This window comes from Gracilinanus agilis, chromosome 1 (assembly GCF_016433145.1).
Source record: "Gracilinanus agilis isolate LMUSP501 chromosome 1, AgileGrace, whole genome shotgun sequence".
Classification (NCBI taxonomy): domain Eukaryota; kingdom Metazoa; phylum Chordata; class Mammalia; order Didelphimorphia; family Didelphidae; genus Gracilinanus; species Gracilinanus agilis.
The window spans coordinates 62040896-62055983 of record NC_058130.1 but is presented as its reverse complement, the minus strand read 5'-3'; the positions used below and the strand labels follow the sequence as shown (position 1 = coordinate 62055983).

At 54.3% G+C, this 15088-nt stretch overlaps 1 protein-coding gene across 1 annotated transcript; it reads left to right on the top strand.

Annotated features, from left to right (window-relative positions):
• Window positions 1-12847: 12847 nt before the first annotated feature.
• On the top strand, window positions 12848-14818 carry LOC123247304 (basic proline-rich protein-like). The gene has a single exon (XM_044676166.1). The coding sequence runs from the start codon at window positions 12848-12850 to the stop codon at window positions 14816-14818; it is 1971 nt and encodes a 656-aa protein (XP_044532101.1).
• The last annotated feature ends 270 nt before the right edge of the window (window positions 14819-15088 follow it).

Below are 15088 nucleotides of genomic sequence, written 5' to 3'. Positions count from 1 at the left end.
GAGGGGGGAGAACGGCTGCCACTAAGGAATAGAACCCCCACACCTAGCACGATTCTGCTGACCATCAGAGGGGTAAGGAACACGGTGGGGATCCCCCGAATCCCCCCAGGGAGGATCAGCCTGGGAGTTGGGAGAAGCAGGTTCTGGTCTCACACTGGTCACCCATTCAGCGATGACCTTGGCGCAGTCCCACTCTGGACTCTTGATGTCCTCCTGCCTCGTGAGGGGACTGGACAAGGCGGCCTCCCAGGAGGGGCCAGCTGCAGCTGCCCTGCCAGGATCCCTCCGTCCTGCTCCCCTAAGTCTGCTGAGAGATGCTTAATGATGTCCGTCCTCAGCCCACATGAAGAAAGGGAAGGGGCAGGAGCCCCTCGGGGGAGCCGTGGAAGGCCCCAAGAAGGGACAGGAGGGCAGAACTCCAGCGGGTGCTGTCCCCCCCATCGGGAGCACATCTGGAGCCTGGAGAGGACCCGCAGACAAAGGGGAGCCCCACACGCCGGGTGGTGGCCCACAGACGCGGGGCTGTGAGCCCCTGGATTGGGGTGGACGTGGGCCACGAGGTCAGGAGTTCTTCCAAGCACCCATCACAGCTGGTGCAAGGAGGCGGGGGAGGACGAGGGTGTCGAGTCAACCCCGAAGAAAGGAAATGACCCAAATCAGCTGTGGTGAGAGAAGTGAGAAAAAAAGCTCAGGAGTCCAAAGACCGCTTCCCTTTTCACACAGGCAACCTCCCGGCAAGGAGGGCTGGGCTAATCCGCCAACCCTTCCACGGCCACAGTGGCGGGGCCGAGAACCTCCCAACAGAGCATTAGAGCCACGAGGACTCAGCACGGAGCCGGGCACGACAGCGGGCACACAGGCTCGGCTGTTTGACCGACTACCCGAGCAAAGGGCTCCAGAGGGACCCCTAAAACCCTGAAGGTCTAGATCTCGGAGCCACGAGGAGCCCGAGAACACACGAGCAGAGCCGAGGGGCCTTCGGACAGACCGTGCCACAGAGGGCAGGACCCGAGAACTGGAGGGTCGTGAGAAGCCAGGAGAACCCCTACATTTCACACCTCCAAAGCATGTTCCCTCCAGTCTCCCAGGGAAGCAGCTCCATTTTCACAGAATCTCAACATCTCTGAGTCAGAAGCAACCTTGTTCCCAATACAATGACCAACGGGCTCTGGTCACTCCGGGGAGACATCCAGGGAGAGCCTTGGTGGCTCTCATGATTTTGAAGTGTTTCCTGAAACGAAGCCTCGATTATAGCCATGTGGGAAGTCAAGTGACTTACTCAAGGTCACACAGCTGCCGAGTGGGACAGCCAGGCCCAAACCCAGATCTTGGGAATCCAAGTCTGGTCCTCTTTCCAGAAGACCACCCTGATGCCCCAGGCCATGCTTGGACACCCGAGTCAGCCCACCGGACCTCGGCTGCTTCTCACAGCTGCACTGATCAGCAAACTATCTCAGCTCAAAAGGGATGTGAGAGCTGGAGAGCTCTCAGAACGGAGATGGAGCTGGGAGAGCCCTAGAACGAGGAATGCCAGAGCTGGGAGGCCTCTCACATCAGAGAATACTACGGGCAGGATGGGAAGCCTTAGAGACCACACAGTCCAAGGGACTTCTTGCCTGCTCGACCAGAGATTTCTTTTAAGCCAAAATAAACAAATGAGTTTGTACCTGTTTGTTGACTCACCTCATTAACAGTAAAATACCTTGGCACAAACAGAGCTCAAGCCTGAAGCTCTCAGGCTCCCCCTCCTACCTCCCCCCACCCACAACAGCTAGAAACCTCCTGGGGGGGCCCCACTTGGGCCTCCTCTCTTCAAAAGAGCATTGGGGTTAAAGTCAAGAATTTGGGCTCCAATCCCAGTTCTGTTATTGCTACCAATGAGATCTGGGGCAAGAGCCTTCCCTCTCCAGGCCTCACTCCTCAGTAACATGAAAGGGCTACCTCAGTGTTCTCATTTGTAAATGCGAGTGCTGAGTTCTTGGCATGGGGTCCCGTCATATTGGTTTGGTTTGGTTCTTAACTATTCCAATATCCCAGGTTTCTTCTGTAATCCTCTATTTTGTTTTATGTACTTAATAACATTTCAGAGAAGAAGTCCACAGGATTCACCAGAGCACCCAAGGGGGGGCCATGCCCCAGCCCCTGGACTAGACGGTCCCCATCAGCCCTAAATCCTCTCATCCTGGTCACTGGCCTCATTTCGCAGCTTTCTCTGACACAACCCTCCAGAATCCAGGGTCACCTCCCCACCAGAATGAGGCCCCAGAGGACAGCTTCAGAGGAAAACTAACTTGGATGGATTAAAAATTTAAAACGTACCAAGCACAGATGAGCCAAGCCTCTCTAACATCAGCCGAAGAATCTATGGACATAAAAGGCCCAGCTTCAAAAAGTTATCAGCTACAAACACTGGGGAAAATCCCTGAGCCAGGGCCAGGCCCACCTGCCCTATCAGCAGGGGAGGAGACCAGAGTCCAGGGAGAAGGCTTGTCCAAGGTCACCAAGTTAGCGGCAGAGCCAGGACTGGACAGACTCACCTCTGAAGTCAACGTCCAGGCTCTGGACAGTCTAACCTTAAAGAAGGAAGGAAACAAGGATTTACTAAGTGTGTAGTGCATACGATGCTCCAGGTACTGTATCTCACTGGATCCCTGGGAAATAGGTACTATTATGATCCTTATTTTACAGATAAGGAAACTGAGGCAAGCATTTTAAGTGATTTGCCCAGGGCCATATAGCCAAAAGGTGTTGGAGGCTGGATTTGAATTCAGATCTTCCTGAATTCATGCCCAGAACTCTATCCACTAGCTGCCTCTGAAGTCCCAGGAGGGGAAAAGAGTTACATGCTCAGTCTGTTAACAGTGAAGGCCGAAGTGACCATGAACCCTAAGTTTGGGTGTAATACTGGACAGAAAACAGAGCATGTGTCAATCAGCCACCAAAAGACATTTGTCAGTAGCACAACGAGTGTAAAGCCATGGTGGGGAACAGATGGCGCCGAGTCCTGCACAGGCTCACATCCGTGCCCCTTCTGTCTAGGGCCATGTTTGTGGTGAGACACCTCTGACTGAGGTCAGGGCAGGGCTCAGGCTGTGGCCAGGGTCAGCCCGCAAAGACTTAAACTATGATAAAACGTGTTTTGCTGCACTTTGACCCAATTTACAGATGAAGAAACTTCAGCCTGAACAAGTTAAGCAATTTGCCCAAGGTCACACAGCATTTAGTCAAAGAGCCAAGATCCTAAGGTAGGCTTCCTCCTCAGGTAGTGAGGCTCCCGCCTCCTTCCCCTGCAGAGGCTGGGGGACCTTGTGCTGGGAAATGCTCTTCAGGGTGCTGTTGTGTGGGGTACACAGGAGTGGGACAGAAAAATGCTTTCCCATTTAATCTGCACTGTTAATAGGTTCTCTATCACTTTCTCAAGTCCAGACAATCAGTGAGATGGGCAATAAAGTCAAGCTCTGATGAGTAGAGTCTGCCCATCTCCAAGGCGTAAATGCTCACCATGAACATTCCCTGAATGGTTCTCGAGGTTCCAGCCCAGCCTGGGGCCATTACAGGTTGAACCAGAGCTGGGTACCCTGATGCCTGGGCTTATGAAGCTGTGATGACAAGCAGACCAGTAGCAGAATACTCATGCCTTGCCTAAGTGGAGACTCAAATTATTTTTATTCCTCCCTCTTTGATTCAGCTCTCCCAGTCTCCACCTCTCACCACTTGGCACACAATTGCCACCTTCAATGGTCATAACACCCATGGGTGTGTGAATCCCCCAGGGAAGAAGCCTGTCCTCATCTGTGAAATGAGGGGGTTGACCTGGATGGCCTGTGAGGGCCCCTCTAGTCTAAATCTAGACTCCAATAATCCCTTTCCATTCCATTCTCCTACAACTCCTGGCACGGAACAGGGTACACAGGAAGAGAGTCACTCTCATCTCCCCAAGGCCAGACCTCAACTAGGGTATTGTGTCCAATTCTGGGCACCATATTTTTGGAAGGATACTGTCACCTGGAGCCTGGCCAGAGGACGGCAACTACGACGAGCAGGGAACTGAAGACCTTCTCACACGAGAGCAGCCAAAGGAGCTGGGAATATTTAGCCTGGTGAAAAGAAGATGTAGATGGAATAGGATAGCTCTCTTCCAGTATTTGAAGAATGATGATGTGGGAGAAGGAGGAGGAGTTAGATTTGCACTGCTTAACCCCAGAAAAAAGGACTAGGCAGAAAGAATACAAGTTACAGGAGGGCAGATCTGATGGAACAGAGGGCTTGGACTTGCTCTGTTTGGCCCCAAGGACAGAACTAGGCACAATCAGAAGTTATAGGGAGGACTGTTTCTGCTCAAAATCAAAGATGAACCTTTGACTCTCCCTAAAATGGTCGGCACTGTCTCATTAGGTAATGAGTTCCCTGTCCCTGGAAGGATTTGAACCAAAGCAGAAGGCCCAGCCGTCAGAAATGCTACAAAAAGATTTCCCACACTGTTGAAGGGATGAAGCTCCAAGAGCCTTCCTAATGCTAATATTCTGTGAAACATACTCTGTCTGAAGACTGACGAGTGACAGACAGCATTAGTCACCATCCTCAGTCCCTGAAAGCCCGCAGACCCCCTGGAGGAGAGGGGGGTGGAATGGTAAGAGAGAGAGCCCACTAGGTATTTACTGGAAAGATTCTTTGGCCTTCTCCTGGCTCCAGTCTAGAGAATTCAAACTGTGAAAACGAGCTTTTTTGGGGGCTGGTATTGTGGACGGGGGCTTAACGTTGGTGAACTCCAAAGAAAACATGAATCACTCAACGTTTATCAGTTCAAAACAGGCCTACAATTAACAAGGGGTGGATTTTTTTTCCTCCTACAGTATAATTATATACATCTTAATGCAATTACCATCCCTGTATTTTGTATATTAAATAGTAGGCAAATGGAGTAAGGAAGAGGCTTCTCAAACTTCCTCTCTTTGCTTCCCTCCCCCCACAACTACAGTCTCCTCCTCCCTTGGCTGGGGATTCCTGAAATAACTAAGAGTCTAGTCCTGCTTCAGTGGGGGTTTGTCTCCAGAGTATCCTCGATTTAATCAGTCAACAAACACCTCTTAAGGGCCTACTAGGTGGACCTGTGCTACAGAGCCAAGCAAAGTCAATCCCTGCCCTCAAGGATCTACCCAAGAAAAGCCATCCAACCCAGCCCCTTCCACTTACAGATGAAGAAACTGAGGCTCCACATTGAGGGGAAACATTTGGCCAAGGACAATATGATGGTGGTAAGGGGCAAAGCTGGGATTCAAACTCAGGTGCCATGTCTCTCCACTCAACAGCAGCGCCTCTCTTCCCACAAGGAAAGGACTGACCCAGGAAAGACAGTCTGGGCAGGAGGGGAAGGAAGAGGGAGACAGGAAGGGCACCGAGGACCTTGGGATAAGGATGAGGCTGCATCATCGGCCTGAAGGTCACTCACAGCCCTTGGAGTTAGGCCCTGGGCCAAATCCCAGCTCTGAATCCCAGGAGCCAGTGGACACTCTCACCTGTGAAATGGGGATAACAACACTGGCATTCCCTCCTCCTAGAACTATGGTTGGGAAGCATTTTGTAAACAACCAAGTGCTCGGTGTTAGGATTATTATAAATAACCTTTTTTGTTTTTCTTTAAAAATACTGCTTATTCTAGGGGAAGGCTCTCTGGGCAGGGGAGAAGGGAGACTGGGAGAAATTCTGGAGACATAATTGAGGAAGGGGAAGGGAGGTCTAACCCCAAAATAAGGAACTAGGAAGGCAGGCTCCGGGCAAGGTCATCTGTGAGGTGGCCTGGCCATACCCAGAGCTTCTCACCCCTCCACTTGTGCTCAGGAAAGAGTTTTGAGGAAAGGAAGCAGGTGAGACCTACTGAGGGACTGGGGAGGGGAGGGGAGAGGAGGTGACAACGCAGAAGTGAAAGCAGGTTCGGGGAATTCCTTCCCCATGCTCCCCCCTCACTCAGGACTTTTTTTTTTTTCTAAAAGTCTAACTTTCTGTCTTAGTAAGACAGAAGGACAAGGCCTAAGCAAATGACTTTCCCAGGGTCCCAGCCAGGAAGTGTCTGAGGTCACATATGAACCCAGGACCTCCCTGTCCCCTCCAGGCCTGTTGCCACCTGGCTGCCCCTTCCCTGATGACTTGAAATAAGCCCCCAATAGGGGAACACAAGGCCTGGGACAAGCCATGCACCCTAAGGGAATCCTTAACCTGTGTGGGACCTGACACAGAGGGGCACACAAGGCATCCACAGAGGCCTGCACTAATGGGATGATGTCTGGGTTCTAGTGCCAGCCCCACCACAGGCCCCCCATAAACCCCAGAACCTCAGTTTCCTCCTCTGTCAGCCAAGGATGATCCTATCTCCACTATCTCCCTCCCAGCATCAAGGGAAAGATCAAATGAGATCGAAACCTATGCAAAGGACTTTGTAAATTATCGAGTACTCTATAAATGTCAGCCATTAATATTATTATTACTGGCGTGAGTTATTAGGCAGTTGAAACCGTGACCTTTTAAGGCCCAAATTGGACTGTTCCTCGTCTTTCCACGGATGCCCAGCTGGGAGGGCTGCGCTCTGTCCCCCGAGGCTCGTTCCTGGGCCCAATGCTATCACTAGCCCTCCTTCTCCCCCTGCTGAGACCCTCCCAGGCCTTCAAGGCCCAGCTCAAAGGCTGCATCCTCTGGGAGATCTCCTGCTCCCCTTCTGCCCCCATGTTCTCCCCAGGCCCCCCTAGCCCCCATCTAGCAAAAGCAGTCTCGTTTTGGGGCTACGGGCGTCGGAGGACCCAGCTCCAGGCCCCAACCCTCCTCACTACCACACTGGGGACGCCTCAGGCAAGTCATCTCCTCTCTCTGGGTCCCTTTCCAAGGGACCCATAAAACGGAGAAGCGGGGACTCCACGGCCCGAGGTCCCTTCCCACTCTGCACCCCAGGATGCTCTGGCCTAACTAAGGAGCTTCCTTCTGGGGAAAGCGGTCGTCTTCACCCCCATCGCCCCTTGTGTCTGCCGAGCCTGGCCCAGGTAAGTGGCTCCGTCGGCGTCTGCTGGGGGACCCCACGGGTGGGAGAAGGTAAAAACCTACAGTTTGCTCGGTGTTGATCACACACACACATGCTCCAGCACACACACACCCACGGCTGTTTAGAAACCATGCCACCTGGGCTGTTTCCTTTTTACAAATGAAGCACTGCCAAGCTCAGAAATCCAATTTCCAGTTGGAGGAGGGAGTCCGGAAGGCAGCACGGGACAGCCCTCAGAGTCCTAGCGACGTCCCTTCAGGGGAGCGGGCCTAACAGGGCCCGGGACTAGAATTGGGCGGCCTGGGCCTCGGTTTGCCCCTCTATAAAAGGGACCTGCCGCACGGCTCCTCTTGGTCAAGCCACAGAGCAGGTCTCCTGTGTCAGAGGGGAATTCCTGGGGAGCAGCTGTCATGGCCACAGACACCAGGACATGTGCTGGGCCCCACGGAGCAAACCAAGGAATTACAGGACACAGACCTGACCTCTGGCAGCTGTGCCCTGGAGGGGGAGGCAAGACCACCTCGAGGGGTCTAACCTGGAGCCAGGTCACAGGAGAGAGGCTGAGGAGGACAAACAGACCGTCAGAGGCACGGGTTCAAATCCCATTTCTGACACCCACTCCCTGAGGGGCCTGTGACTTAACCCCTCCGTGGGCCTCAGATTCCTCTTCTTCCAAATAAAGGCCTTAAAGGAACAGTCAGGCCCCTTCCAGCTCCGTGCTTCCATCGATCCACATCAGCTAAGGTGCGACGCTTTCCTCTATGGCCCTCCGACCCAGAACCACTCGTCAGCAGTGCGATCCCAAGTCACCGTCTCTCTGACATTAGTCTCCTCTTTCTTTCTCTTTCTTTTTATTGCTTTCCCTCTCCCTCTTTCCCCCCCTTCTCCTCCTTCTCTCTCCCTCTCCTTCTCTCCCTCTTTCCCTTCTCCTTTGTCTCTCCCCTCTCCCCTCCCCCCTCTCCCTTCTCCTTTGTCTCTCTCCTTCTCCCTCTCTCTTTCCCCCTCTCTCTCTCTCCTGACCTTCCATCTTGGAATCAATACTGTATATTGGTTCTAAGGCAGAAGAATGGTGAGGTCTATGCAATGGGTGTTAAGTGACTTGCCCAGGGTCATACAACTAGATCTATTAACTTTAGAATGTCAATAGATACCCCACCTCCAACTCTCTACATCCTTGGATGTTGTGAGAAATGATTGCAAACTGCATTACACAAAAATAACCTATCAATACTAATAACTCACATTTATTTAGGGCTTCAAGCTTCATAGCCTCTTTCTCCACAACTGTGAAACAGAGGTAGCCTACTATTATTATCCCCATTTTACATATGAAGAAACTGAGGCCTCTGGTCCTGATATCACAGGATCCTAGATTTGGCACTGGAAGGGACTTTGAAGACCATGTTGTCACTCAATGAGAGGGAGGATTCAAAGCTACCTCTCATGACACCTTAAAAGCTGTCTTCTCTAGACCCAGAATTTTCCATAGGAGCAAACTCAGAAAGTCACAGAACCATTTGTCCCCAGGTGCCCAGATACGACACCAAGGGCAGCTCCTTTTTTCTCTACACTGTTGTCTCCCAGCCTTCCACAATAGTCCTCCCCATGCAAGGCCAAGAAAAGCCCCTCCAGCTCATCATAGGAGCTGGGCCACCTCATGAAGAACTGGGGGGACAGGGAAGGTGGAAGGATGGAGAGCTGTCTGAGTAGAGGCAGTAGAGGGTACAGCAGAGAGATCTCTGGGCCTCAGATTCAGAAGACCCAAACTCAAAGCTGGCCTCAGACAATTACTTGCTTGTGTGACCCTAAGCAAGTCACCGCCTCAGGCTGCCTCAGTTTCTTCAACTGTAAAATAGGGGGAATAGCTCCTCCCTCCCAAAGCAGTTGTGAAGATAAAGTGAGATACTTGCCAAGTGATTTGCAAACCTCTAAGAACTCTTTAAATGTTAGTTAATATTGATATTATTATTAGAGGAGTTATCCACACTAAGGAAATCTTAGATCCTTAAAGAACTGACATTAAATGCTGGAGGAAGTCAAAGGCCCGGAGGATAGGGCACACTGGAAGTCCTCCATGGGGAGGGCCTGGGGCCTCTTGTTTTTTTGTCCCTGTATCCCCAGAGGTGCCCTGCCCAGGGTCTCCCTACATTACAGGCACTTGATAAATGTTCGAACCACTGTGGTCTGGAAGGATCAAGGACAAGGTTCCTGAGATAGAGGGATTTTAGGTTGGCCTTGAAAGATGCCAGGACTTGGGTAAAACAGAAAAGAAAGATAAGAACCTCTCAGAGAAAGAAAATGGGGCAAGCCCTCTTCTCCTTCTTTGTCCCCAACAGCAACCTAGCAGGAGTCCTCAGCACACACTTGCTAAACTAACCCACGCTGGCTGGGATGGGAATGGGATAGAGAAGAAGGCCTAAACTCACCCAACCTGTGGAGACAGAGAGAGCAGTCAGGACACCGGGCTCCATTTCTGTCTCAGTTACTAGCTAGATGGGCAACTCTGGGCAAGACACTCAATCTCCCCTGAGCCTCAGCTGCAAAATGAAGGAGCTAGACATAGAGTTAATGCCAACCTGCCAGCTGTTTGAGGGTGTGTACATACTATATCACCCACATGTTCCCTTTGAAAAATCTCCCTCCAAATCCATACCCTTTTGGAGGGTATCAGCTCTGGATGCAACTTTAAAGACTGTCTACTCCCTTTATTTCATAGGAGAGGAATCTCAAGAGCCCAAAAGGAAGTGACTAGGACACAGTCACACCAAAAGTTAGCTATTAGAACCCAGATCTTCTGACACAAAGTCCTGGGCTCTGGGCTGTCCCTTTTGTACTAAGGGACCAAAAAAGCCCCAATAAAAATAATTCTCAAATCTTTCATCAGCTGTCACAATCAAAGTGGTAGTCCAGAAAGGCCACCAGTCCCCAGACCCCTTCTCTACCCCTTGCCCAAAACAAATTTTAAAAAACAATTCAAGAAACACAAACAACCAAATCTAGTCAGAGAAGCTGCCTGTGTTTACCTGAGCCTGGACAATAGCCCCACTGTCTACACCACACCAAGAATACCAAGATATTTCCGGCGCCTGTCGACAGTGGCGGCGTAATTTCAGCCCATTCAGACAGGGATCTGATTTTGATTTGCTTTGATTCCGGCTCATTTCAAAATTGCTGCTAAAGAACCGACAGGCTCAGAATATCTCCCAGAGCCTCCAGGGAGATCTCACTGACATCCACACTGATTCCTAGAGCAGGTTTCCAAAGACTTTGAAGATCCTTCATTCTTTCACTATTCCTCCACAAAGCCTTCAGCAGCTTTCACAAATGGGCAGGGTGATCTGTGAAAGCTGGGTGCCTGGATAACAAGCACCCACCCTACTATCCAAAGGGCCACAGCATTTTGGATCTCATAGATACCTAAGATTTCGGAGCTGTTAGGGTCCTTAGAACAAAGAATGGCACAGCTGGGAGAGATCTTACAACAGAGACTATCACAGTCGGAAAGGGCTTTAGGTCGCTGGATATCAACTGGAAGGAACTTAAGAACATAGACGATCCTAGCGGGAAGGGACCTGAGAACACAGAATACACAGCTGGAAAGGACCTTAGAACATAGGATGTCACATCTGGAAGGGACCTTAAAAGTCTTCTTCTCTAAACTCCTCATTTTCCCAATAAGGAAGCTCAGAAAGCCACAAAGTAATTTGTCCCAAGGTCACACGAGCTAATTGGTGCCCAGTCTGGTACCTGGCCCTTTCTGATATGTCCAAACAAGGGGTGATGGAAAGTCACACAATCTTACAGAGTCACTCAGGCAGATAATTAGGCTCAAGTTTGAGATTTTTTTTTTTTATCTTTGTGACTTGGGTGGTAGGAAGAGAAAAGATGGCTAAGATAGGCTAATTTAGCCTAAGATAGGATGATTTAGCATTCTACAAAACCAAAATAAGGGATCAGACCATCCCTTACAAATAAACAAAAACTAAGGCTTGTCCCAGATGCCAGTCTTCCCTGTTTTGTGCCCACTGACACTTCTGAAACCCTATTACATTCAGGCAACATTCCTGGCAGCCACACAGAGGGAGTATCAGGAATAGATTCCAGGGAGAGCTGGGAAGGCACTAGTTCCTTCTCTTACTCTCATCTAGGATCTAGGACTACTAAAGGAATAAGAAAGATGCCTTAGGAAAAAGGGGAGGAGAGGAGATTTAAGAGGCACTCAAACATGCCAAGAAAAAAGTACTCTTACAGAAAAATGCCAGGCAGAGAGTCTATCCGGGAAGAATTCCTCTCACAGTCCAATCTTTGGGGCTGAGACACAAAAAACACGACTTTCAGTCCTAATGGAGCTCTGGACAGTTCAAGTCCCAAACAAACAGAGCTCCTCCAAGGCAGCATTTCTGACCTCAAAGAACAAAGGAGAAGGGAAGAGGTCAGATTTCCTGCGGTCCCAGGCATTACTGGCCCCCTGCCCTTTCCTCCTCCTCCCTGGCCACCCCTCCTACCAGCCCACATCTCAGCATGATCCTGTCCTCTTCACCTGACCACCGAATTTTATTTTAAGAAAGCAAATTTCCTTGGGCTTTGAATCTGATTTTCTTTTAAAGAGAGAAATTGTCTCCCTTTCAAAAAAAAAGAACAGAAGAGAAAAACTTGAGACCTTCTCTTCACATTGTTTTGAATTTCCTCTCCCTGTGCTTTTTTTCCCAGTGCCCCCCACCCCCTCCCCTTGCACTGGTCAGGTCAGGTCCTGTCCTTTTCCCTTCCTTCCCCTCCTTGGCTGCAGCTCGAGAGATAGCTACCCAGCCTTTCTACCCACTGAGTCTATACAAAAGACCTTGAGATTGTTCAGGAAGCAATTAGATGCCGTTCAGAGGGAAATGGTGTTTTCAAATGGATAACCCTTGATAGAGTCAATAGCGGCCTCTTGTTCCCTCTCTAGGCTGACCAAGAGGGGAAGAAGCTTCTCGGGGAAATGGGCTCTGGACAGCTCAAGACCCAGGATGAATTTGTATAGAGGGTGCCCAGAGCAAGGGGCTTGGAGCGGGTCAGCTTCCCACTCAGGGTCAAACAGTCCTTGCCCCATCCCCCAGGTACAGCGGAACAATCAGAACACACAAGAGAAAAAACAGGAGGTCAATTTTTTTTGGGGGGGGGGGGGGTGCTAAGGAAAGGTATGTTGGCCAGGGGAGGTCAATCTATTTTGAAGAGCTCACTTTAACTTCCACAGCCCGGCCAGCTGACCTTCAGATTAAAATCTGGCTTGCCAGGATGATTCCCAAAACAGCCTTTCCTATTCCATTCCCAAAGGGGGAAATCACAACTTCATGAAGGTTTAAAAAAAAAAAAAAAGCCACCTTTAGAAGGAAAGTGTTCTGGTCTGATACGGAGACCAAGATTTCCAGACCAGGCTCTGCCACAGCATGACCTTGGACAGATCATTTCCTTCTCCGGGCCTCAGTTTCCCCAAGTGTAAATCTGAGAATTCTCTGGTCCCTTTTGCTGGCTCTAGAATATTGTGGTTTCTGTGGGTGCCGAGGCTGGGTTTCTAGGGCTGCCTGCCTTCCTGTCCCCGAGGCTGCCTACACAACCAGTCTGGGATCATGACCTGGCAAGTCAGGGTAACTCCCTGGAGGCTTTCACCTTCCATGCCTCCCTTCCAAACAGAAATAACTTCATGCACCCCCGATTTCCAAAACCCAAACCCTATCCCAAGAAGCAGTAGCCAGTAGCCGCAGCCTCCAAGACCAGCCAAATTAAACCTGCCACACGTAATGGAGCCGAGCCGTGCAAACGGGGAGCAAGGCTGCTATGCCAGGCATGGCACGAACGATCGGGCCGCCGCCCCCATCCCTACTGTCCCTGCCATCCCTCCGTTCTCCACCCCTATGGCAATCAGCAGCCCCAGTACTGGCCCGGCCCAGCCTCAGTCCCAGCCCGACCCCTCCAGGCCCCCGGCCCTGGCCAGCTCCCCGGGTTCGGTGTCGTATCCGCCGGCAAGCCCCCAGCCCGAGCCGCAGAAATGCGCCCCCGGGGCTGAGCAGTCCAACTGGGGGGATAGGAAAGAAGCTCGGACGCCGGGCCGCGGCTACTGGCCGGCTTTGTGTGCCGGTGGGTCCGCCTAGCCAGCGGGTTGTGTACCTAGGGCGGTGGTGGCCGGGGCAGCAGCTGGTCAGCCCGGGGATGCCCGCAGTGAGGCCCGAAGGCAGGCGGGCGGTGGGCCGGGGGGCGACCAGGCTGCCTGGGCTCCTCCCTCCTTGTCCCCGCACCGTCTCCCTGGCTCCGGGAGAGCGAGAGCAAGCAGCAGCGGCCGGCCCCACCTCCCCGGGCAGGCTCCGGGCAGCGCAGCGCGGCACAGCCCGGGCTGCGGGCGGAGCTTCCCGGGGCCGGCTCGGGAGGGGTCTCGGGGCTGGCCCTGGGGAGGGGTCCCCTAGAAGCCCCGGTCCCCCGACCTACCGCCTGCTCCAGGCCGAGCAGCAAAAAGCAAACTTTTCCTCCCTCCCGACCCCCGGCAAAGGGCTGGCGGCCGTGGGGGGGGTGGCGGGGGTCTCGGGGTCTGTCCTGCAGGGAAGGAGCCCCGGGCAGCGGCCGCGGCCCACCCCCTCCTCCGCGGCCGCTCCTCCCACTGCGCTGGCTTGGGAGTTAGGTCACCGCGGCAGCCCCCCGAGCGCCGCCATCCCCGGCGCTGCCCCGAGTCCGGGCCGGGGGCTGCAGCCTCCACCCGCAAAGCCCCCGGGAGCCAAGCCGGTGACAAAGCAGCCCGCCGCCGGGCCGGCCGAATGGCCTCCTCCCCGCCCCCCGCCCGGGCACACGCGAGACCGCGCCGGGCCCGGCCCCCGACCCGGGGAAGCGCGCCCCGCCGGCCGGCCGGCCAGCTGGCCCGGGGCTCCCCGTCCTCCGCCCTGGGCCGCCGCCGCAGTCCCCCGCACGGGCCCTCCCCTTCCACGCCCCACGCGGGGAGGCGAGGCAGGACAGCCGGGCCAGCGCAGCTGCGGGGCTCCGCCGCGGGCGCAGCCGGCTTCCTTGCCCGAGCAAGCCGGGGCCCCTTTGAGCCGCCCTTCGCCCAGCTCTCCCCCACGCAGCCGCGCGGCCCGCGGTCGTTCCGAAACAGCCCGAGGCTCGTCCCCGCAAGGGGAACGCCGAGACCGGAGCCCAGAGCCTGGCACGTTCGGAGCCCGCTCTGGCCGACCCGCCGTCCCGCGTGCCGGCCCCCGCCCTGGCCCTACCTTCCTCGGGCGGGCACCGAGGTGGGTGTGCGTGCGGGCACATCCGGCCCGAGCCCAACTTGCAGGGAGCCACGCGGGGAAGCAGGCGCAGGCGGAGCGGAGGGAGCCCGGAGCCCACCCCTACCGCCGCCTGCCCCGCTCGCAGCCTCCCGCCAGCCTGCCCGCCCGCCGCAGCCCCAGCCCAACACCGCCGCGGAAAAGTTCGCCTGTGGGCAGCCAGGCAGGCGGGCACTTACAGCCACGATCCTCCGGGCTCGCCGCGAAGGGGCCGGCCATGCTCACATTCCGCGCCGCCGCCGCCTCGGGCCGCCCCCTCCCAGCCTGTGCCGCCAGCAGCAGCCGCTCGGGCTCCCGTGCCTGCTCGCCGCCGCTGCCCAGCATGAATGGAGGGGAAGGAATGCAGCGCGGGGCTCCGAGGGAACCAGAGCCTCGCTCTGACTTCCCGGGGAGCGCGCTCCCTCCCCCCTCCCCGCACGCACGCTCACACACTCACACATACACACACACTCAGCCCAGCCCCCGCCCGCCGAGGGGGAGGAGCCGCCACGCCGCCTTGGGCCTCTAGGGGGCGCCCCGACCTCTGCCCGACTCCGCCGGCGCCGAGCCGAGCCGGCCCGGCCGCGCCGCCTTAAAAGGGCGATGCAGAGAGAGGGAAAGACGCTGAGCCCACTCCTTAAAGAGGACAATGCCACCCGGCTAGCCAGCCTGGGACCCCAGACCCTCCTGGGCGAGCTCCCCCGGAGCAGACCCGAGGAGGATCGGGAAAGCAGGCCCTGCCCGAGGCCAGCCCGGAGGAAGAGTCCCGGGACCCGAACACTCCTGGGGGCGCAGAGCT